Source organism: Kogia breviceps, chromosome 2, assembly GCF_026419965.1.
Source record: "Kogia breviceps isolate mKogBre1 chromosome 2, mKogBre1 haplotype 1, whole genome shotgun sequence".
NCBI classification, from domain to species: domain Eukaryota; kingdom Metazoa; phylum Chordata; class Mammalia; order Artiodactyla; family Physeteridae; genus Kogia; species Kogia breviceps.
This window is the reverse complement of record NC_081311.1, coordinates 175,820,661-175,847,094: the sequence shown is the minus strand read 5'-3', so window position 1 is coordinate 175,847,094 and position 26,434 is coordinate 175,820,661. Positions and strand designations below refer to the sequence as shown.

The 26,434-nt window shown below is 35.7% G+C and overlaps 1 protein-coding gene across 1 annotated transcript in view; it reads right to left on the bottom strand.

The window, feature by feature from the left end:
- The window catches only part of CPS1 (carbamoyl-phosphate synthase 1), a 151,753-nt gene that overhangs the window by 39,672 nt on the left and 85,647 nt on the right, over positions 1–26,434 (bottom strand). The window contains exons 22-26 of the mRNA XM_059053750.2: positions 10,691–10,832; positions 9,286–9,351; positions 8,774–8,837; positions 6,894–7,075; positions 291–485 (exon numbers count right to left, since the gene is read on the bottom strand). Of these exons, the coding sequence (XP_058909733.1) occupies positions 291–485; positions 6,894–7,075; positions 8,774–8,837; positions 9,286–9,351; positions 10,691–10,832 (649 nt within the window). The remainder of the gene's footprint in view (positions 1–290; positions 486–6,893; positions 7,076–8,773; positions 8,838–9,285; positions 9,352–10,690; positions 10,833–26,434) is intronic.

Below are 26,434 nucleotides of genomic sequence, written 5' to 3'. Positions count from 1 at the left end.
AATGTAAACTGGACACCAAAATACATAAAATTTCTAGTTTCTAATTCTAAATATCAAGTCTAGTTCAAAAATAGTTTGAACTTCTTTTCATTGTTGGAATCAGTGAGAATCCTCCTATCCATTTATAACCAGCATTTAACTGCAATCATGGAAATTCAGCAACTTTAAAGTAAATTCACTAAGCATAGTGCATTCTCTCTGCCCTGCAGTTAGCATCTGCAGTAGTTAACATTCAGGTTATGACTCTTCAAAATGGAACATTAAAAACAGACTCGTGTTTCTCTCCTTACCAAAGTGTTAACAGCTTTCCATGGTGCCTGAGACACCTTCAGCTCATCCAAGACAGCTGAGAAAATGGAGCGATCCTCAGCCCTGTCGATCTGCAGAGGGCTCGTGCCCATGATCTTGACGCCGTTCTTGTACAGGGGGACTGCCAGGTTGTTTGGAATCTGGCCCCCGACTGATATGATACAGCCACCACATGCCTGAAAAATATGTCCTCGAAATCAGCCACTGGATAATGAACAACTGTGCTGATACTGCCTCTGTTTCCCTTCTGAGAATGCTGAATGAACATGACTGTGATATTTTCATTATTCCCATCAATGGATATATTGTTATGCCACAATGAGGTAAACGGATTTAGTCCTGACTTTCCAGGCACTTACCTGCTAAAACCTTTGTAAGACTCCCATACAATTACACATGATAACCACGTAAGACTCCCATAAAACTGCACGTGATTACCGTGCACGACTTCCATACAACTGCATGTAAACGTGTGACATTTGCATGTGTGGCAATTAAAAGAAAATCAAGTCAATGAACATTTCCATCCTGTACTTTACATTATAATCAACGAATTCTTGAACTACTGTTGTAATTTCTTAAATGGATACAGATCTCTCCTTTTAACATTTCCCTTTGCAGTTCCTCTCCACCCCAGCGCTTCACATTCAGATTAATCATTCAAAAGACTGCGTTGGGGGCTTCGGGGGCTTCCCTGGTGGAGCAGCAGTGGTTGAGAGTCCACCTGCCGATGCAGGGCACCCGGGTTCGTGCCCCGGTCCGGGAGGATCCCACATGCCGCGGAGCGGCTGGGCCCGTGAGCCATGGCCGCTGAGCCTGCGCGTCCGGAGCCTGTGCTCCCTCTCCGCGGGAGAGGCCAAAACAGTGAGAGGCCCGCGTACCGCAAAAAAATAATAATAATAATAATTTTTTAAAAAGACCGCTTCACCAAGTTACTCCTATACTCGGAGTTCTCCAAAGGTTTCCTTTGCCTAAAGGATATAGTGTTAACTCATTACCACTGGGGCCATCAGGACTTTCCAATCTCATCTATGACACTCCTGTCAGCCCCAGGAAAACTACCTACTCACCGTCCCCACCTTCGCGCATCCCCACCAGCTAGCTTTCTCACCTCCACGTAATCTTTCTCTGCCTGTTTCCTTTCTCCCTTCTCCTTTCCCTTATCAATTTTCTAACCATCCCTAAAGTCCAGTCTAAATCATACCTCTCATTGTGACATCCTGTCTCCTTTACTGCTGCTTGGTACCTGTCTAGAGTACCCAGAACCCATTTTAATTCCTATTTCCCTACTATTTGCCTTATAAGCAGTCCCTGAATCGTTAAACTTAATCTCCTATGAGCAGTCAAAACGCCAAGATTTTTTTCTTAAAAGCCCACTAAATCTCAAATTTTCTTGAGACTAGTGGTATAGAGGTGAGGGTGAGCCAAAGAGGGAGGGTGGGGAATTGGGTTTGGACTTAGAAGTCCCTCCTCTTCTTGGTTCCCTCTGGGAAACTCTCCCTGAGGTTCAATCTTCTTGTCTGTAAAATTAGGATAATACCTGCCTACTTCATAAGGTTCCTATGTATGTAGATCAAATAAGATAATAAACATTAAAGGTGTTACTACATTATAAGTTATAAATAAGACATTATTATTTATATTAGAAAATATTACAAAATCTGATAGGACATTGATCTGGGCGTAATTTGTGTTTGCTTTAATGACCTACTAATGAATGTTGCTGAAGTAATACATAGGTGCCAAATGTATTTTGTCATTATTTGAAATTATTCTGAAATATTTTTTAAAGGGATGAAGCTCATTTCTCTCTGGCAAGAGAAATTATGTACTGCCTAAGCAAACACCCTGCAATTGAGTGCTTAAATTCATTGTAAACATTATGGAAAATAACAGTCCACATTTCTGAATATTTATAAGTACACTTAAACTGCTTTTATCGTCCATTTTTATGTTCAATATCCATTTTTTGCAAAACCTTTAATAAATATTCTCATAACTATAGTATTTTTATTTGCTTATTATTTTTAGTTTATTAGCAGCATTAATATTTTAGAAGCCTAGAAACTAATTCCTCAATTAAATATATTGAAAAGTCTCTTATGTGAAAGACTTCAAAATAAATTCTAAAATTAAGGGAGAAGTAGCCAGTTAGCAAATATCAGAGTCAATTGGACTAAATAGGTACTTACAGTTGAATAAAAAGGCTCTAAGTAATAAATATATCAATATTTTCAAAAATAACTCTATGGAATTGATTTTTATTTTTCAATAAATCAACAAATTTTAAAACAATAATAATATGCACTGCTACTATTTATTAAGTACATTACTATATACCCTAGAAGATGTTTTGACTTTCATGGTCATGGTTTCACTTTGAGGCAGTTATTACTAACCCCATTTTGCAGTTAAATAAACTGAGGCTTGGTGAAGGTGAAATGACTTGTCCATTTTTCTTATCTAGCAAATACAGACTTACTTGAACTCAGTTCTACATACTGTAAAGCAGTTATGCTTATCTAATATACCAAATCTTTGAATCTGAAGCTAATCCAGTTTTTCTGGCTGGTTTCAAAGGTAGTGAATGTTAGAAGTTAGTAGAAGAGCAATTTCTAAAACACTCTTTTTGGAAAGTGGTAGATAAAAAAACATTCACTGCAAAACCTTATTCTCGTCATTGACCTGCAGAAATAAAGACCATCATTTGGAAGACAAATCACATCCATAGGAATGTTTTAGAGTAATGGTATGATGGTTTGTGCAGGTTTTGCCTGTACAGCAAAGAGAATTCAGTAGAAGAGAACATTTATGGGATGAAGTTAATAGATGAGAGTTTTGTGGAAGAATTTTATCTTAAATTGTCCCCAACTCCAAGCACAGAACTTGTAGGGACTTAGGGAAGAGAATCTGGTATCCCACACAGATAAATTATTGTCATACATTTTGATACAATCACACAAATAGTTTTAAGTAACTTTCTGAAATAAAATATTCTAAAATTCAGATTTGTTGCCCAGATTTCCAAATACTTTAGGGCTACAGTAATTCCATTAGTGTCCCCAAGTTCTACCGATTTTACCTAGATTTGTTTGTAGTATTTTTACCCAGCTTAGTTTCTTAGTTTTTTAAACCTGATATCAAAAAGCTAAGGTATCACTGCACAAAAACCTTTCTGAAATAATCTTTAAGCTGAAATTTATTTTTAGCAGTGAGGAATGAGAAGAAAATTCTTCAAATTTATTTGAGAACATCTCAATTGCCCTTAGACACTAGTCACTTTGGTCAGTCCTTATTTTTATAACCAAATTAAATGCTGTATTATTGACAGAATACAATGTAAGAAAACTTGTCTTACTAACAGAAATAGCATTTACTTCATCAAAAAATAGCCTTGATTTTTGTAATTTCATGTATTATCTCTAATTTACAAGCCTCCACTATTTATATTCTGTCAGTGAGGTTGATCATGCATTATTTTTTAGTAATTTGCATTTTAGTAAAACATTTTTAGCATTTCAGACAGAATCTTAAGCTTATATTTAATTACAATTAAACCAAATGCTAGGAATGAACCCCAATCCTGGTTTAGGGTGATACATTACCTGATGGGTTTTGCCTGTCACTAATTAATGTCTGTCACTCTGTCATTCACTTAACTCAAGTTGTGGTACAGAGGTACCACTGTCTACATATACATATGGTATTAGGTGTTAAAAATAGGAGAATTAAATCATTAAGCAGAGTACATATCTATGGGGTATGATCCAGTAAATTATACATTATAAAAGCAAGAAAAATTGTGTAATCAGGACTCAAATCAGACAGGGACACCATAAGGTGTCAAATATGTTGCCTGGTATTTTTTTTTGTTTTGAATATTTGAATTTTATTTTATTTATTTTTTTATACAGCAGGTTCTTATTAGTCATCCATTTTATACACATCAGTGTATACAAGTCAATCCCAATTGTCCAATTCATCACACCCCCACCCCCACCCCCCGTGGCTTTCCCCACTTGGTGTCCACACGTTTGTTCTCTACATCTGGGTCTCAACTTCTGCCCTGTAAACCAGTTCATCTGTACCATTTTTCTAGGTTCCACATATATGTGTTAATATATATTTGTTTTTCTCTTTCTGACTTACTTCACTCTGTATGACAGCCTCTAGATCCATCCACGTCTCTACAAATGACCCAATTTCATTCCTTTTTATGGCTGAGTAATATTCCATTGTATATATGCACCACACTCACACACCAAAACATAAAAGATAAAAATACAAATCTCTTCTCAGGGAGCAGAACTCATGAGCACAATCATAAGGAATTAGTGACTTCAGTTTAAAGGGTTGCTCTTTATAAAGTTTTAAAAAAAATGTCTGCAGCCAAAGGGATATATCGCTATAACATTTTCTCTTTAAAAAAAAAAAAGAACAAGTGGGAAGGAGATTTTGGCATTTCTAGTATCTCCTCTCACTCAACTTCTGATCAAGACCTCCCACCAAAGCAGCCTGCTTTACTCACAGGCCATGTCACTTTTCTGACTTCCCCTTAATGTCTTCTTTAGAGGTGCTTCTTTGATTCCATGGAAACAGGCTTGGTAGTGAACTAGACCAAGACACCTGGACCAAGGGACCTATCATACTTTCTATCATCCCATGTAGCTATGTATCCTTGGGAAAGCCTATTGCCCTCCTAAGTGACTCAAATGTGTGCTTTTAAATAAGTTTAGACGTGCTTCCAATTTTTCGCAGATTTACAGCTGAACGCCTCAGTGACTTCAGAATCTCTAGGGGCATCCGAGGTCGAATAAGGGCAGCCTTCTGAAGGTTGAGGCACACCCGGTATGAGAGACAATGCTTGTAAAGACTGCTGTGAGGAGACACACAACAACCTTATACAAGGAAACACATACACAAATATATGTACATATGTGTATGATATGTGCATATGATATATAACATTTCTTGTGGGGTGAAGAATACATCAATGGCATATTGTTCTTACGTTTTCAACATAACATTTACAATTATCTTATTATATATAGTAGCACCATAAAAACCAATAAGCTTCAAATAAGGGCCAATTTATTTATTTCTATCATACTGAATTCAGTTATAATAAAAGGACCTCATTATCATCCATATGTAACTGCATCCAAAGGCAGCTGTAGAAGTTTTTCATCTTTCCTTAAACCATTTCACGGGGAAATAATTAATTATGTGTAAAATGCCTGCTGCTATTGCTTGTAATGCTTGTTAATGTTTTTAAAACAATTATGTAACTTTTCACATATTACGTCATGGATTCCAGTTTTATTTTAATGTCTTAAAGGTAGGGACCTGGTTTCATAGCTCCCTATCCTGCTGAACCTGATTTTTAAAAGTCATTCAAGAAATATTTACAGAATGTACTTGTTTTGCTCCCCACTTATGTGTCTAAAATGAATTTTAAAAATCATTAGAAAAATCAGGTCAGAGAGAGAACTAAAAATTGTGTATATTCTACCTAATGGTTTAGTTTCATTATATTACAATATTAGTAGGCCAGGCCTAAATATTGATAGAAAAACATGATGATACTTCAATCTTAAATTTGTCTATATTTTTCTTCACAGTAATAAAATCACCACATTGTTCTAGCACAATACTTTATACTTGACAATGTGATCTCAACTACAAATGTTGCCTTCACAGTACCTGCATGTAGAACATTTAAACACTCATATGATTCATAAACAAAAAAAAGATGAAGCCCAGAGAATTTATATAACTGGCAAAAAAAAAAATGAATTTTCAAGTCAAGAATTTAAGTCTTGTGGCTCCAAGTTAGAATTTCCTTAAGTGACCATATTTTTGTACATAGGGATGATTCTCTGTAGTAGGAAATGAATTACAATAACATCAAAAGGCACAACTATTGGACATCACTCTAAAATTTTCAAGTAGGTATTTTTTTAATTGTAAGCTAACTTGTTCTACAGACTTACAGTAACCTGGGATCATATAAATCCACAGTGAAGATACACTCAATAATATTGGAGTGGAGATGGAAGAGCTACTTAAGAGCAAGCTATAAAGGCACCAAAATCATTCAGAATGAACTCACTGATTTTCAGTTGAAGACTACTGGCTTCATCTGATAGCATAAAGAATTAAACAGTCCTCTGTGAACGACTGTCTCCTCTGAGAACTGGTCATCATTAAACTGCAACAGCACGTGAACTAGAGAGAGGCTGCTTATCATATGTCTACATGACCAATTAAATCATTTTGCAGAATATTTACTGGGGCTGTCTTATGCTAATTAATGTGTATCAGGCACATGTTACAAGAAGAATTTTCAGTAGAGCTAGAATGCTTAGAAAGAAAAAGTGAATTTTATATGAAAAATAATTACTCTGTGCCAGGGCCTCAAGAATCTAAGGCTAGGTGATATTTTTTAGAGTTTCACTATGAAATTAGACAATGGAAGACACCGGCAGCTCTTTCCCGTAAGGGGAATTACAATGTAAATCTACACACATGAATACACATATATAAAGCATGTACTGCATATATTTTTCTCTCTTTTTTTTTACCTCCTGATGGTAGATGTCTAGGATCCTCTCCAAAGACAACTCTTCAAAGTACAGTTTGTCACACTCATCAAAGTCTGTGCTCACGGTCTCAGGGTTACAGTTCACCACCACTGTCTTCTTGCCAAGTCGACGCAGCGTGCGGATACTGGAGACAGCACACCAATCAAATTCCACGCTGCTGCCTGCAGAGACCATGAGATTGGGGAAAGGGGGGAAGAGAAGCTTGAAGTTACCGCACAGAGAGAAGCAGAAGTATATTGCCAATCAATCCAGGCTAAGGGAGCTAATGCCCTTTCAATTCAATTTTTAAAACTCCAAAATATAAATGTGAGATCTATTATGCACACTATATTATTAAAAACAGGGACTAATTAAACAATGACAGGTTGGCTTGTTTTGTATGCTAAGTTCTGCAAGAGGTAATTTCCATATTCAAAGCATTCAGAATCTGAAAGTTAATGGGAGATAACTGTAATAATAATTTTTAAAACCTCATTTACTGAAAAGAAACTCAAAGTGAACATATTGACCTCAGTACACAAAAGTAGTTAAGTTAGAGATCAAAATACTTGAGTTCTTATTTCAGTCCTTCTACTTACCCTGTTGTCTGAGGGCCAAACCCGATGATCCCTGAGATGCCTTGCAGCTCTGACATATCTTGATTGATTACAAAGCCCTGGCCTTTCCAAGCATATCCTTTTAAGCTTGGCAAGGCCACCCCATGCAGAGTGAGCGACCTTCTAGGAAGTAATCTGAAATATAATAATGGCCTAAATGCCTCAAAATATCACCTCTACTGGGATGCCATAGAACTGAAAGTTCTGGGATTTGTACTAATCCTTTGCATTAGGACTTTGTCTCCTAAAAACTCTTATCAGAATAATAAGTTGTCCAAATATAGTAGCATGTTAAATCTCACTATCAATTAAGTATGCACTTGATTATCAGCTAAGCTAATCTTTCCTAGGCCCTAAATTAATGTAGAATTGTTGCATAATTAGGTGAAGAAAGATTTTGAGAAGAGAAGTGTAGATCCTGGTGAAGGCGTCCAGACGATTTTGCCATAAGATAACTGAAGTGGCAAAGGTATAAACACTTTTGACCTACTTTAAGATCTGGCCAAAAACTGACAAACTACCATATCCTGAAGCACTTAGTTAATTGTAAAAACTATAATAAACTATGCTTAAAGTAACAAAACAAGACCACATACATTTAAATCATATATTTCATCATTTCCATATTAGAACACCTTGCAGAGACAAAATGTTAGATATACTTATTAAGAAACATCACTGTCTATTTAAATATATACTTTGTAACTGTAATAGATCTTGATTCATTATTAAATATTCAGTTTAAATGACTGGGAGAAATATAACAATTTCTGGTGAGAATGTTTTAATTAAATTATGTAATACTCTTCCTGTGCCCCGAAAAGAAGAGATCTTTGCATCTAATGTCAACACAAGTCATATGTTAGGTCAGACACTGGGTCTACAAATATAATTACTGGCTGATGTACAAAGTTCTTGAGCAAATATAGATCTTTGTGAAAAACTATGCAGGAAGAGAAAAAGTCAAAGTGTAATTCATTCCCCAACCCGAGTAAGAGGCTCAATTTAGTTCATGAGGATGAAAATGATAAAGGGATGACATGATAAAATGAAAGAAGATGGAATCTGTGGTTGAGACCCACATTTGAGTCCTACTTCTACCACTTAATAGCTGTATAAGTTGGGCTACACGTCGCTGAACTTCTGTATCCTAATTTGTAAAATTTTTATTATGACAGCATTTAGTTTACATAGTTCTTAGAATAATGGAATTAATATGGATGAAACTGAAAAGGCCTATGTAAATATAAGTTATCACTTTACCAATGTGATATGGACCACAGCCCAGTACCATCATTCCATGTTCATCAAAATTGATATCATGCTCCTGCGGGAAAAACAAAGTAAGATGTGGAAATTATTACATTATTCTTCCCTCTATTTAAACTGTGTCCTGTCTTTGAGTGTGTCTTTCCCATTCTTCCTCTTGCTGATATGCATCCTCTATTAGTCTTTGGGAACCCATAAGTATAAAGTGTTATACAAGCCCTACTTATTCTTAAAAAATTATTCAATATTTTTAATTAGATAGTCATGAGAAAACAGCATAATTGTATGATCATGTAACCACTGTCTTTATCTCTTCACTTGTTTGATTTCACCGTCTTAGGGCAGTTCGTAAAAGACTGAGTACAGAAACACATCATCACATTCAACTCACATGATGTCATTGTTTATTACTAGATAACCAAAGACACAAAAAATGTATATTCCCCCATGTGGACCATTTACTAAATCCAGAGCTTTCTGCATTATAGAAGTTTGGCAGTTCCTACCTGACCATTGTAGGTAACATAGAGGTAGTTTGTTACTGATGGATATTCTGCAGCCAGTGTATCAATCTGCAAGATAAAATAAATAAGTACTTACATACATAGGGATTTTTACTCCCCTTATTATAATTTTTTTCAAGAATGCTGTGGACTTTTTTTTTTGTTCTGCATTCATATTCCTTTAACGTCCATTACTATCAAATATAAAGACAAGAAAAAGGTATGTACAATCCAATTGCTTTCTAATTCTAAAAGTGAGAGGGGAGAAAAAAATAATGATACAATTTAGCTATCACTTGGGCAATGAATGACAATACGTATTCCAGAGCAACAGATCATTACATAGTACCTCTCAGGAACATAACAAGGTGGTCACATAGTCAACTGGTTATCAGGAAAACTTACCCAACCAGCTGTCTAAAGCAACTGAAAATAAAATCTAAAATCAAAGCAAAATGACCTATATATAAGGATGTCTTTGGTTTGCAAATTAATGCATAGGATTTAAGTTACCTATGGCACTAAGCGATGGGATGACATAAATACCACAAAGCATGAGGAAGAAGGGAAGGGGACAAGATCTCATTGAACATATTTGGAAAGAGTAAATCAATTCGGCTCTCAAGGGCCAGGAGCTCAGCTTAGTGAGCAAGAATTTGGGGCCAACAGGGCAAACTAATGTAAGGCAAGTGAGAAGGAAGAAAGATAATAATTGCTGAGTAGAAAATATTCGGCATCAAGCCTGAGACCTAAGGTTATGTGTGTGCCCCCTGAGCACATGGGGAAAAGCCAATGATTTTAAAGGACAAAAACCAGCTGGTGGTACTTTAAGCCAAAGCATCTCTTCCACTAAAGATCCCCCACAAATCACAACAGTACACCTATGAAAATTCTTGTGTGATTGTCATGAATACTAGATGAGCTCATTATTGCCAAGCCTAACACAATGAATAGTAAATGAACCATAATGATGAGGCACTTAAAATAAAGTATTTCCCTGTAAAAAGTCAGTGCCAAAAGAGATGACTATTCTTTTCAAGAGGGTCAGTCACTACACTAGGGCATTTCAAGTCCCTCTGTTAGGCTAAGGATTTCTCTTACTACAGATATATTTGCACGTGGGTCAAAAAGTAGAGGAGAGGTCATTTTGATTTTTTTTTTTTCATTTAGGCCAAGAAAATCATGTACTCGCTCTTCCCTTTACACCCAGGTGTCCCTTCATCCTTTCCCCTTTAAAGCATAAATCAATCCTGTGCTGAATAAAATAAGTGACGTCATGGGCATCAATTGAAAAAGTAAAATCACTTTAGAATCCTACCCCTTTTTATTGAAAATGGCTCTATGAATTGGTGCCTACATTTCACCCAAGGAATCCTGGGAAGAAAGAAAAACTCCTTTTCTCCTTTACCTGTTTAACCCAAGGATGAATGTTTTTCTTTAACCTCAGCTCCCTTGTCTGGGCCTCAGTCAGCCCGAGGCATTTTGAAATCTGCTTGTCTGAGAACCCAATCTCCTTTGCCTTTTTCAGGGTTTCTTCTGTTATGGACTCACTAGAATTTAATGAAAAAGAGGATTCAAGTTTAGACCAAACACAGTAAGAAGCAGTGAACTATTCACTTTCAAAATCACCAAAGGCTCCTTATTTTCCAACTTCAACATACTTAGGTCTTCTGCCTTTTAAAAATACACGAATAACCAACTAAATGGTCTAGCCTCTATGAAGTCTATTATTTGCAATACTGACTTTCTCAAACATGTGGTTTCCCACTTTCACACCCTATGCACCCTCTCCTCTTCTTAATTCCTGAAAAGTGACTTCTGCACCAAATGTCCTAATGAATTTGCTCTTTCAAAAATAATCAGAACCTCTTAAATCCAGGAGTCTTTCTTAATTTTCATTTTCTCAGTGTTTCAGCATATGTCCCTTTTGATGTTCCATTCTTTAAAAAGATATTTTTCTCTGGTAATAAGGTGCTTCTCACCCTACTTTATTACAATTTACTGGTTTTTTTTCTCCAAGGCTCTATCCTCTGTTACCTGCTTACATCTGGCTACTTTCTCTCCCTTCCTAAATTTAGTCACTGTCATTGGCTGATAATGACGAGTTATCCTACATAACTAGTTTATGATTCCCCAATCCATAGCCCTTTCTCCAGTGTCTGACCTGTGTTCCAGGCCTTTATGGGCTTTGAGAACCCTAGAGGTTTTTTACTTTATAGAAAAGACAAAGAAGTTATTAAAATCAGCTTTTAACTAGAATTCAAAATGTACACAAAATAATTTGCAAAGGGTCGAGGTACAGAAGAATTAAATACTACTATAAAAGCGTCTCTAACCAAATAGCTGTGACCAAGCTGTTTCAAGCAATAGTCAATATGATAAAATTCAGTTATAACAGTTTGATAGTCAATACAATGAAATTAAAATATAACAGTGTGTTGCCAGAGATCTAGTAATAAATAAAACATTTTCATTGAAATTCTGCTAATAGAATGCAGTTGAATTAAACCTACTGCATTTTGTTCATTCTGTCCTTCAATGTTCTTAATTTAATTAACTCATATTCTGAGTTTACAGAAGAGGCAAGATGGTACATTTAATAGCTACTTCTCTGGCTTTTTTATATCAGTGTTAGTTTGGATTTCTGAAGCTACAGGTGTTCCTAATCAATTCACTTTCTCTATGGTACCTACTTTGTCTTGTCTCTCAAATCCATTATTTCTCCTAGTGAATTTAATTTCTTTTTTCCTATTCCCATTTTGATTTCTCAGTCTTCTCAAGTATTTGATAAGCATTCTCTCAGAACGACACATTTTCCTGTCAAATTCCTGAACACAGTCTATTAAGTATTATTGGTCACTTACTATGTGCCAAGCACTGTGCTACATACATGCTATCCAATATGGTAGCCACTAACCAAACATGACTATTTAGATGTTAATTAGTTAAAAATTTTTCAGATTATTCAGAGCCACACTTTCACTAGTCATGTTTCAAGTGCTCAATAGCCATACAGACTAGTGGCTACTACATTGGACAGTGTAGATTATAGAATATTTTATCATCACAGAAATTTCTACTAGACAGTGCTGGTCAAGATGATACAAAACAGGATTTGAGGCAATGCAGTGATAGAGAGTGATTCCAAACATTTTGTGAAGAGATAAGCTGTGTAGTGCAATGTGAGGTCAGAGAAAGGAGACAACAATATGAGTGGCTGCACTTGAGAAATACTATGGCAGTAGACGGATGAGAACAGAACCATCAAATAAGTTCAGGTTTATAGAGATGAAAGGAGTTGACAAGGCAAGGGCAACTGCATTTGCAGTAATGTGAGGAAGCAATAGGCATGGCAGGCATAGGAACATACTGAGGATTTGTAGTTGGAAAGAGTTAGTAGGACACTGTGGATGGTGAAGGCGGGGCAACACTCACTGTCATTTCCTTCATTAGTGCTTTAACGTTTAGTGAACAAGTGCTCTGTGTATCAGAGCACTGTCCTATGTTTTTGATGGAGAGAGAAAATATCAAATCTCTACATTTAAGGAGATCAGAGTATATAAGAAGGCAAACAAATAGACATTTCTCTGATAGCACAGTGAGAGGTGCTGTGAGGAAGTGCTCCCAGCTTCTACTGGGGAAGTCTGGAAAAGCTTTACCCAGCAGGTGACTGCTGAGCTTCTGAGCTTCTTGAAACACCCAAATTTACGGTGTTTGCCTTTAGTTTTGCAAAAAAAAAATGTTTGAGACAAAAGCAGAGGAAAGAATTTTTGTTGTTGTTGTTGCTATTTGTTTTATAAAGGCATATTTCTACTCTCCTTGCCAACACTATATTCCTAAACCAATTGCTCATTTGCTTATGTGCAAGTGTGCATTCAGCCTCAAAGTGGAAGTGTTTGACAAACAATTTTCCTAAATTAAAACTTTGGCTGATGTTCTTTTTAAATTATGAGTTTCCTGGATGGTTTCAAATCATGTTTACCTGTATGAGGAAAGGCTACACATTTTCTCTGTGATCTGCAATCTTATTACAAACACAGGTATGAAGCTTGAGTTAGGTGGAGAAACACTGTGCATACAACATTGAGCGAATTCCTACCTGTAGATTTTTTTAGCTACCTGCCAGAACATGTTCCCATCATTGTGGGATGGCAGTAAAAGGAAAAACAAGCAAAAATAAATAGATTTTCAATAAGACATTTCTTTATTATTGCAAAAAACTATCTGAGGCAAAACCTATATTATGTTTCTATATCAACAACCACACTAACTAAAATGACTAAATGCTAACGTTGAACAGCAATGGTCTGGACACACATAAGAAACATGCCTTGAAAAGAACAATCACACCTATAATTATGACTATGGACTAGCACAAATGCAAGTTCTTCAAGTCCAAAGATAACCAGAAGTAATGTATTTATCTTTAACTCTTCTGGTGAGATTTTTTTTCTTTTTTTTTTGCTTTGAACGATTTATTTTTTATTTCTTATTATATGGAGGATCAGTCAATTCTTCAAAGGCTGCTATATTGCTTTAAATAAAACTTATAAATAATGGTGTTAAACAAACAAAAAAAGAAACCATTTAGATTCCTCAAATTTCTGTTAGGAATGCAGCAAATTTGCATTTGTTTTGTCCACATTCAGCAATGCAGTCTTTTCTATTGCTGAAATATGCATAATTCGTCTTATTCTTTTCCACCATAAGAGTCCAGTACAGCATATAAAGACATCTCCAGCAAATATACACAGTCTTCCTCCTCCACCCACCAAATAAAACTGGATTCTTACCAACAAACAAATACAAAAAAAAAGAAAAAGGAAGGCTGATTGATAGAATTGGCCTTGTGCATACAAAAGTAAAGTGAATTCATTTTGCGCTCAGCTCTATGGCAAAGAAATAGCTAAGACTAACTCAATCATTACTGCTCCCCATAGCATCCCCACCTCAGAGAGTTTTCATTATTTAAAGGGGATGCTGAGAAAAGAAACAGTAACACAAAATAATGAATGACAGAGTTTCAGAATGGGGGTGAAAACTACTTCTCCATAGGCACCTGCTCAGGTGAGGGTTCTAAAACAGATGCTTCAAGCTAGACCTACAAAGTGCATGCTTTAAGCTCACAAGCTGATTCTCAGAATATTTTCTTGGTGAGCCAAAAACTGATTTAACTTTCACTCAATATTCAAATAACTAGATCAATAGCATGATATGATATTTAAACATCTTTAAATGAGGGTGTATTAAATTGGAATGGCATATGAATATATTCATGTTCATCTATTTCGACTTGAATGCAAATATTGGGTAGCTATGTTCCTATGAAGTTCCAAGTAATATATCTTCTACAGTATTTCATTCATGGCTCCTCTGGTTATTAATTTCTACTCTTTAGACATGTTTATGAAATAGTGCAAAGCACTTTGCAATCCTCCTCCCTGAGAAAAGAGATGTTGATTCTGACCCACCATGGTAGTTACAAAGACACAGACAAGTTAGACTCTTTCCCACATCGAACATGGTCCTAATTCTGTGCGTTACCCCTAACTCCAAGACAGGACATAGGTGGTCACTCTCCATTATTTCCCTCATTCACTCTCTCCACTGTTTCTGTATAACACAAGGTTGGCTGGCATGTCATTACACACAGAAGAAAATTCACTTCATTCCCTACTTGTTCTGGTACAAAATTTTATTCTGAGTTCCATTGTAATAAAATAAGAGAAGAGACAGTTTGAAGACATGATTCATTAGCTTTGCACCAGTGATTTAGATAAGGTTAAACCTCTTCAGAGTCAAATACAAGATGAATAATCTTAAGTGAACATAAAGCTCATTTAACAATGTGATTTAGATATATGCTCCTCATCTTTATCTGCCCATAATGAGGTGCCCCGATTTTGTCAGCTAAAAGGAATTCCCACCCGAGTTTTTTTTTAATATCAAGCTAGGTAAAAGCTTGTTTTAGGGACAAGGCTATAATATTTCTATTTTTTTCAAAGGAAAATGAAAACCTTAATTTGGAACAAACTCAAAACAGAATAATTACTAAAAGAAAGATAAACACTGAATTTGTAATTCAAAACTGTTTTTGAATCCTCAATAGGAAATACTCCATTTATATTATATTGTAAATCGAGGAAGCATTATACCAAGAGAGAAATGTGCTCTGCTGAATGGAACATATTGCACTAAAGAACACAGTGTTAAAATATGTATGATAAATAAATTACCCTTCTGTTATTTGATATGTATTTGAGTGTACTAGTATGTTCATCTTTACTCCTTTGAACATGAACACATTAAATCCATATTTCAGAACCGTGTCCTCTGAAATATACTACGTACACAAATTTTCCTTCCCCTACCAGCTTTCCTTGCTTTCAGAGTTCAAGGGCAAACTCTTCAAAGGTTACACTTTCATCATTGCATAATAGATTCTAAACAATTAAACAAAGAAACCCAAATAGCTGTGAGCCTGGCCTTTTCATAATCTTCAGTTTCTCTCTACTTAGCAGCACAAAATGACAGTCTGAAATTTTAGAGGGGGAAAACCGTCTTAAAAATAGACGATCAGACTTTTACACGCTCTGACATCACCTTTTAACGGTTAGACAGGATGGCTCAGCTTCTACAGCAAGAAGTCTCTCATGTGTTCTCCTTGTTTTATAAACAATACAAGCCTCTCTCCTCTTTCTCCTCGACTTCTGATATAGATTTTGTTGTTGTTGTTTAAAATTCTACCCTACCCTGTCATCTCTGAAGCTTCCGCCACTCACACTTAGTCTTCAATAATAAATGATAAAGGGAAATGGAATAAATTCCCCTTAATGAGGAAATTTTCACCTGGCACAGAGGAGCTGGGGAAATCTATTAACTGACTGGAGGAACGCCTGCAGCTTCACAATTACCAGGGGAGCCCGCGTACTTCACTCGGTCCTCTCCCACTTGACTGGCTTTTATCTGATCCACCAACTCACAAGTAATACTAAACAAATTTCCCTCCAGATTGCACAAACTCTAATGTGAAAATGAGCACTCCACTTGGCCTACAATTATGGGATGGGCTTACAATTTTATTATTATCTTTAAAAAAATCCCCCAAAAGGCAGAAGCTAACAAAAACACTAGGCCTGATGTTCAGTAATGACACCAGTTTTAATAAGGAGAGAGAACTGAGAAAGATGTATGTGCTCTGTTCCAAGACCCCTCACCAACCTCTCCCCTGAGTTTTACAGGGCTTCACTGATTATTTTTGGCATTTCACAGGTTCAAGACCATGCCACAATCACAATAATGCAATCAAGTGGAGAAGTTGTCTTCTCATTTTTTCTTGTCGAGACAGGTTGTTACCTCTTTCCTTGAGAGAAATGAAAATGATATTTTTCAAAAGCAGCAGCAGCGTTTAGAAAAGCAAAGGATAAAACCCAGGAAATTGGGTAAGTACTACTATTTTCTCTTACTTTTTGAGAGCACCATGCCTTATTGCTGTACAGCAATGAGGTCTTTGGAAGAGTTAAAGAAAACCTTGATCTTTATCTCTCATGTCTGGGACAAACAGTGATCCGATGTTCAAGTGCAACCATGACAATATGAAAAGTATTTATTAGGATTTGGGTTCACTTAGCACTATCACAATAATGCTATAAAATTGCAAGTGCTGATTGTCAAGGGATGACACACTTAAAATTATACTTCACCTTAAAGGCTATTACAAACAACAAAATCAAAACCTAGAAGAAAACCTTATGAGAAATTGATACAGTAGATATTTTTCAGTAGGCAATTTTTTGATTCCTGAATCCTATGTTCATTTTTAACCAATCTTCAGTGATCCCAATAATCCAGAAATATTGTTATATAACTTTTAATCTGGTAAGCTCATTTATATACATCATTAATATATGATGATTATAACATCATAGTTATATTCTGTGAATACCAAGTAATGAAAATGGGGAAAATAACCTAATATAGGTTAGGTTAATCATAATTTTTGATCCTTAATAAATCACATTTTGTATCTCAGTGATCTCCTGTTCAGAATGCTGTGACTCTCTTTCTCTGCCCTTGATTGCTAAGGATGAAAAACAAATAGAAACCACCTAATCACAGTAATAAGACTTGTTCATTAGTATATAATAAAGAGTTCTGCTACATTCAAAAGAGCATGCTTCTACTAAGAAAATAGCTTTCACCTGATCAGATTGAGCTAAAAGGCAAAGTCTATACTATGGAATATTGCTTCTGTTATTTCGGCTTAGAAAATTTATTTATAATTTTAAATACATTCAGTGTACTCTTTTTCAAAAATTAAGAGGATGTATTCAGTAAGCAAAATCCTGGATTTTTCCATGAATATAGGTTTGTTATACATCCAGAATTTAAATCCAGCGGATAAAAAGAAATATTGTATAAGGCCCCAGTAGAAAATTGACATTGAATGAGCATTCTTTGATGCTTTAAAATTTGTTATTTCTCAATACATTTATTTGGAAGTCTTATATTTTATTTATTTATTTATTTATTTAGCGGTACGCGGGCCTCTCACTGTTGTGGCCTCTCGCGTTGCAGAGCACAGGGTCCGGACGCGCAGGCCCAGCGGCCATGGCTCACGGGCCCAGCCGATCCGCGGCATGTGGGATCCTCCCGGACCGAGGCACGAGCCCGTGTCCCCTGCATCAGCAGGCGGACTCTCAACCACCGCGCCACCAGGGAAGCCCTGGAAGTCCTATATTTTAAAACTTCTCCATCATCTTTGTTTAAAGCAAGTCACGTTTCCACAGAGTAGTTTTCCAAATAACCACATATGTTGTCCAAGCAACAAATGTATAACAAATGTGTAACTTTCTTTGACTTTTAGAAACTATTACTTAGAATCTTATTAAAATTATTTACTTAAGTGAAGCCTATCTACTGATAACTACTGCATAGATTTTTTTTCTTGCTAAATGTAACTTATGTAGAATTAATTTTTCACCATTTTTTTGTAGTTCTTAAATGAGAAAATGTAAGCCTTTTCTAGAAAGGGGAAAAATAAGCCATTTCTAGAAAAATTGTAGAATTAAGTGTAGAAAAATGTAGATGTAGAAAAATTCTAGAATTAAATTCCTGGTGACATGTCACACTAGATCTATGATAATTTGAGGACTACTATGTACATGGAAGTCAAAAATCTTTATCACTGAAGGTTTTTCAGAAGAAGACATATAATACCCAGATAGCAAAAATTCTCATCTATTTCATACTAAAAACTATATACTCAAGAACTGAGTGAGTAGCTCTCCTCTTCAAGTTACCTAGAGCTAAGTAGGGTCAATTAAACCAGACCATCCGCTAAAGATAGGTGGTAGGTAGGGTATGAGGCATTCTGGGCAAAATCAACATAACCATGTGATGGCCATTATGTTATCATTACTATATTTACATAGGCAAATAGTGCCTAACTGCCTACTTCAACCCGAGATAGGCCAATATCACTGACTGAATCTAAAGTCAGGCTTCAACTATGCTGAGAAAAAAAATCTCATCGATTAAATGAAATAATAAACATGTCAAGTGTTTAGCACAGTGCAAAGTAGGTAATAAGTGCTTCATAAATGCAAATGCCAGAAGACAGTATAAAGGGAAGGAGCAGACACAAGAGAGGAGAAGGAGGAAGAGGAGGGGACTTCCCTGGTGGTGCAGTGGATAAGACTGCACACTCCCAATGCAGGGGGCCCGGGTTCGATCCCTGCCTGGTCAGGGAACTAGATCCCACATGCATGCTGCAACCAAGGAGCCCACGTGCTGAAACTAAGGAGCTGGTGAGCTGCAACTAAGGAGCCCTCCTGCCGCAACTAAGACCTAGTGCAACCAAATAAAAAAATAAATATTAAAGAAAAAAAAAAAAAGAAGCACAAGGAGTTCAGCAGAACAAAACTGGCAGGTCACCTAAATGTGGCCTCAGCACCTCAGCTCTTCTAAGTCTCTTCCCTCTCTCTGTAGCACTCCTGTATCCAGATCTTGAGGGGTGAGGTCCACCATACTTTGTAACCCCTGCAAAGCATGAATGACCAGCCAGACATTTACTCCGCTGTTGGGAGGCAAGGCCACTGCCTCACTCCTCGAGAGAGGCATCACCCACTTCAGCTCCCAGGGCACTAGCAGAGGTTCTGCGCCCATAAAGGCATCTCAGGTATGAATGAGAAGGTGAAAAATCCTGAGGGCCAGCGAGTGATTATCTAGCATCTGTAATTATAGCTCAGGCAGACTATTTTGTCTACATTTAATTTCCATTGTACACTTCAGGAGCTTTTAACTCACACCCGCATTAACATGGAAGATAAGGCATTTACATTTTATTTAAAGAAAAAAATATATGTATATGTATGTATGTGTGCATATATACACACACATATTTATACTGTCTCATAAATACAGAAAAATTTAAAAAGAAAATTCTTACGTTAGCTCTCCATACTCTTGAAAATTCTGTTTACATCTCTTAAAGGTGACTCACCAAGTCTTTCTGCATTCCAGGCCCCCACATTTTCCTCACAAGAGTTTAGAGAAGGGCACATCTCTTACAAGGCTTCTGCTCTAAGTGGGGTCAACAATTCAGGCAGGGAAACACACAGCTCACAACTTGACAGCTAAGGAGGAGCTGATCTCCAGCTGTCTGATTTAAAAGTCATATCTCTACAAAGTAGCTTTTGAAAAGGGTTAGCGACTAGAACTGAAGGCAGAAGGCCTGGGCTAGATTTCTTGCTTTCCTCTGACTGGTGTGACATAAAGTATGACACACACCCCCGTGTGACTCAGTTTCACCACCGAAAAAAATAGAATAGTGATTATTTTCCACCTGTATTATAACAGAAATTCACCTTAAGGTCACCAGAGAAACACAAATCTCTGTATCATAACTGTTATGATTATATATTTTTCACCTTAATCTTCTTTGCTGGTTAATTAAATTAGAGCCTGCACTACCATTGTACATATTTATGAATATTTCTCATAAAAAATTTTCTAGGGCTTCCCTGGTAGTGCAGTGGTTGAGAGTCCACCTGCCGATGCAGGGGACGCGGGTTCGTGCCCCGGTCCGGGAGGATCCCACATGCCGCAGAGCGGCTGGGCCCGTAAGCCGTGGCTGCTGAGCTGCGTGTCCGGAGCCTGTGCTCCGCAACGGGAGAGGCCACAAGAGTGAGAGGCCCGCGTACCGCAAAAAAAAAAAAAAAAAAACACAACAGTTTTCTAGAAATTTGCAATTTTGAAAACTTAGATAACTTTTTAAATCAAAACTAGGTAGGGACTTCCCTGGCGGTCCAGCAGTTAAGACTATGAACTTCCACTGCAGGGGGCGCGGGTTTGATCCCTGGTTGGGGAACCATGGCACGGACAAAAAAAAAAAAAAAAAACAGGCAATAGAGATTATAATGTCCATGTAAGTATTATAGTGCACCCAGTATATATAATTTCTATTTGACTATAAAAAACAATTAGATATATCCCCTTTTATTAGAAAATAGTCATTCAGAGACTCCTAGCTAATTACTAAATATATAGTCACTTAAATAATGAAAACCTAGAGATGCTGATTTCCAGTGTCTTCCAACAGAGTTTATATTCTGTTTATTTTATTTTATTTTATTTTATTTTTTGGTCACACTGTGCAGCATGTGAGACCTTATCCCCTACCAGGGATCGAACCCATGCCCCCTGCATTGGAAACACAGAGTCTTAACCACTAGAAAGTCCCCAGAGTTTATATTTTGGACTACAGATTTTCCAATTAAAAATTTTGTGGGTACCTTGAGCAACCAGGAATTGTAATATACTTTCCTCCACTCCAATATCCCTTCTTTGGCATGACTGAAAAATTCTGATTTTCACTTTCTACAAAAATATTTATTTATTTATTTAATGGGAATATTATCATACAAATATTGAGATTTTACTCTATGCAAGGTCAATTTCCAAGAAAATATATAGTATATAAAGAACTGAAAATCATTCTTATCTGTTTCAGAACTGACACTATTCTTTAGAATGGTGAAGTCCATTCATCATTCACATAAATCAACAAAAGCTTTTAAGCAAATCTTATAATAAAAGTATATTAAGACATGGTATTTGAAATTTGCCCTAATGGAATTTACAGATTAATTGGAGCATCCTCCTCGTATGCAATAATTACAGAATAATGAGTGAAATTGTGTGGCTCCAACTATAACGTACATTTAGCAAATAGGTAGAGAGTATTCACTTTAATTTCTATTCACAGCCATAATTTCCTTATAGTAAGATTCTCATTTTTATGAAATACAGCATAAATATAACAAAATAATAGCAAACACGATTTGTCACTTCCTGAGTACAATTCATCCATTTACCTACTTCTTTCTCATTGCTCATTTGGTCCTTTTAGTCTAGCTCCTACTCTTCCCTCCCCATCATCAAATTTGGTGGACTTGCTCAATTCTCTCCCTCTCTGCTCTCCCTAAACCATAACATATTGTTGGCAGTGTCTTCCTATTTATTTATTTATAATTCTCTCTTCCCTTCGTTCCCATGGCATAGAGATATATTGAAGGAAAGATGCTATCCTTGGATTCCAAAAGTCCTGAACTCAGATCATGGCTTCCGTGTGCACTTCCCCTGAAATCTCGAAAAATTTATTTAAATGTTCTGAGTCACTGTCTTGTTTATAAAATACGGGGTAGGGTTGCATACCTTCTAAGAACTCTTAAACTGTGACTTATATGAGATAACTTAGTACACAAAGATCTTAGAGCTTCTTGGTCCATTAAAAGCATCCTGTCTTAATGTATACCTAAGTGTAAACAAATCTTCAAAAATAGATTACAAACCCATTGAAGGCAACTAACAGTACCATTTGGTCTAATAACAGCTCCTAATAAAGAGAAATGTCATCAAGTAAATACACAACCTCTCATGCTGAGATCACAGATGTTGACATACGGATAATCTATTAAATCCTGGCTATTAATAGATACATACATACATACAAATTATGAGCATATGTTATTTTAAACCAACTTAAGATTTTTGGAACTATCGAACATATAAGAATCAATAAGCAGAAAATATATAATATTTATTTTATGAACGATGTGAACATCACTCTGAAAACATTTTAGGTGAAACATGCATCTTGCCCATGCCAGACTCAAGTCCCCTCTCACTCTTTCAAAATGCATAATTATTTGTCAAAACTATGAAAGCACTGTTTAAATAATTAATTCAATGAGGGTTCTCAAAACATTAAATATTTGATGTAAAATTTTATTCACAATATACCTGATATAATAAATTATTAGTTAGAAAAATTAATAGAGGCTTGTCAAATCTGTGACATCGCCTATAATATCACATGGAACATAAAAACAAATTAAAAATAAAATGTATTTTTGGCATTAGTTCATGGGCACGGAAATTCCCACAGTAATGCTCGTCTTTTCCAGAAGAAAAACTAACCTTTTTATGTAAGGTCCAATATTTAGTATTCTTGAAGAGGTTTATTAGATAAATGGTTTAGGGTACGAAGACAAACCATAGGATACTAATATGTAGTAACTAATAAAATTGTTTTCCTTTAGAGTCAATTACTTTATACATAATATATATTCATCTTAGCAGCATGGCTAACTAGTAAAATAATAGAATATATATTTTTTAAACTAGGGTGAAACTGAGACTTAGAAATATAGTGTGAGTTGATAGTGAAGTCAGAGGACAGAACCTATTTTCTGCAAATCAGATCAATGGGTTCCACTAAAGTGTCCAACCATCTCTATTCTCATTTTACATTCAAAATAATAAACACCCAAATACTTAGTGTGTATATATATGTATATATACACACACATATATATACATTAGTGTGTGTGTATGTATGTGTGTATATATATATATATATATATATATATATATATATACACTTTATGTGTATATATATGTTCATATATATATGAAGGTCCACAGACTGGGGTGGAGAAAACAACAAATGATATCACAAGCATATATCATAGTAAAGGATCATAAAAATTATAACATGATTATACATTATATATACAGTGAAATATATATTTTTCTCTAAATTGCTTCTATATTAAATACCCTTTAAGGCTAATTGCTTACTGTTTTTTTTTCTACCAAAAAGTATAAATTATCATTAGAAAGTAAAGTACTGATCCTTCTCTTTCTTAAGCTTAAGTTTTTCTTTTTTAAATTTTTATTGGCGTATAGCTGCTTTACAGTGTTGTGTTAGTTTCTGCTGTACAGCAAAGTGAATCAGCTATACATATACATATATCCACGCTTTTTTGATTTCCTTCCAGTTAGGTCACCACAGATTATTGAGTAGAGTTTCCTGTGCTAAACAATAGGTTCTTATTAGTTATCTGTTGTATACATAGTAGTTACGCCTAAGTTTTAATGACTTTTAGGTGACACTTTTCCCCTAGAAAACTTCAATCAAATACAAGCACAAAACGTTCTTGTCTGGTTTTGCCACGCCTCCTGAACAAGTTAAATAAAAAGTCAATAGAAACTGATGTGTTTAGGAGAGGACATTCAAAGGGAGTGTTCCAGCTAAGGTGACACCTGCATTATTACATCTGCCAGAAGTTTGTGGCTGCAGGGAAATGGCCAACTTTACTGAGCTCAATTTAGCACTTGAATGCCCAAGTGGAACTCACCAGGCTTGCCCCAGATTGTTTTCCTAAGCTATAGGCATACCTATGACTTTTCAGCACTCACCAATGGATGTAGTTTATCACATTGAATACAGCGATGTTCAGATGAAAGTTAGGCCCTTCAAAAGCACACTTTCCTCTTTTTTTACTACATTGATTGCAGCAATAAGTGGCAGTGAAGGGGAAGAGAATATTAATATTATCAAAATTAAAAGTTAAAAAATAAAACAACATATGAGCCTACAGAACAGTGGACAAAAGCAATTTCTGAATAACTTGTATATTAATCCATAGTAAATTAAGTTTATATCAATCATTAATAGAGAAATAAATCCAAAACTTAGCCACATATATGGTGTAAAGTAGGGGTCATATCCCCTACTTTTGAACATCTAAAAGGGATGAAAACAGAGTCCTTTTCAACAGTCAAGCATTATGTTGCTAACATAAATAGCAGCATTGTGAAACAAACAAAAAAAAAAAAACAAAAAAAAACCACACCAGAGAGGAAAATGGACCATACTGGGAAAATTGCCCAAATTGAATGAAATGCAAAAGAACAAGCAGTCATCATAAAGAGTGGAAACTTTCCATTTGGTGATTTAACATGGTACAGCCCAAGCAGTGGATGGAGGCCTTCTTTAAGCTAATCACTGAAAGAAGGATTCAAAACTTAATTCAACTTAGTTCCAGTCAGTAAAAGAGCAAAATTATACAACTTAGGCAGGTATAATAAAGTTCTTCAGCTACACATGGCAGTCAGAAATAACAAAAGAAACTAAAAATTAAAATAAAGAAAAAAATTGTAAAAAAGAGTTATAGGCAGAAGATAGGCAGGTGCTCAAAGCTGGTAATTAGCATATTCACATCTTTTCTTGCATATTCAGGTGGTTTTTTTTTAAAGTATCATGATTGTCTTTCAATCTAAAATTGTTAATCCAACTTGATATTATAAATAAAAAGGTTTGGGGTGTAGTGTCTTGAAATAGTTCTTGCCCACAAAGAAGCTTTACTACAGTTGACTTCCTTCCTTCCTTATAGTGAAAGGGGTTCAACTGTGATATTTTTGTACCTGTAATTATCTATTTATTACTAATATTGTTGAAACCTTTATCAAATGTGCTAGTTCTATGATGATGGCACTATCATCCCTTTATTAAATACTGTCACTATGCTGGAAGTGTCTACTACATGTAGTCTGATTTCCTCCAGATGTTATATAATTCACCTTTCCACCTTTCCACATCCCTAAACATATATATATATGTGTGTGTGTGTGTGTGTGTGTGTGTGCGCGCGCGCGTGTGTGTACACATATACACATACTTATATATAGCATAGGGGTTAAATATAAAACATCCTAAGCTCTGGAGTCCTGCTCAGGTTTGATCTCAATTCTGTCATTTATTAGCATGTGATATCAAGGACATTGCTAAATATCTCAGAACCTCAGTTTACTACCTATAAAATTGGGATAATTACTGACTTTCTTAGGTTGTGGTAAGGATTAAATGAAATAATGCAATTAGACCAGTGCCTGATATGTAGTCAATAAATTCGTTGATCATTATCTTACACTTGGAAGGCATTTGACGGAATCAAAATTCAAGTTTCTGTATTAACAGATAGAGTTCTAAATCCATTCTTTTGTTACTTTAGAGAACCAGCTATATCAAGAGGACCTAGCTGATAAAGACATTTGAGATATTTTTCTGTTTGACTTATACTACCTGTGCTTCTGTCCTCCAATCCAGTTTTATTTGCATGACTAGAATTGAATCTGTCTACGTACTAATGGAGGAATGGATTACAGGTGAGACTTCTGTAATTTTTAATAGATCAAAATAAATGTATTTTTCTTCTAGTGAAAATGCTATATGGGAGGAGCATTATGTGTAAAAGAGTCAATGTTGGTAAGATGAGTGAGTATGGGGAAAATAGATACACTAAAGTCTGGATAGCTTGGTAGTGAAGGCCAGTGAAGAGAGCTTTTGAAAATGTTGCAACTACACTGAAAATTCTGACAAGCTCAATTTTCCTAAACTACTTGCAGAGTGATCTGGTAATGTGAAGTTAATAGATCAAACATATGAATCCCAATGCATATGCATAATAGGCATTGGAATCCTCCATGATACAACTCACATCACATTGAGTAAAGAGAAACTTTTCAAAACCTAAAGAAATCCAATGTGAAATATGTTATCACTCTAGATCAATTCATTCCACTAGACTAGCTTATAAATTTGGGGAACTGCCTAGGACAGTCAATTTTCCTAGCATGCCCTTGGGAAGCAATAAACAGTTTAAGAAGAAAAAGAGAAAGTCAGTGAACTGAAGTATAGAAGAGAAATTTTTTGCTGAAGCTGTCTGAATAATGATTAACACCTAAGTTGGTAAGAATGGATATTGCTCTGGAAGTTTCCAGAGGGCTGCCATTGCTATGATCA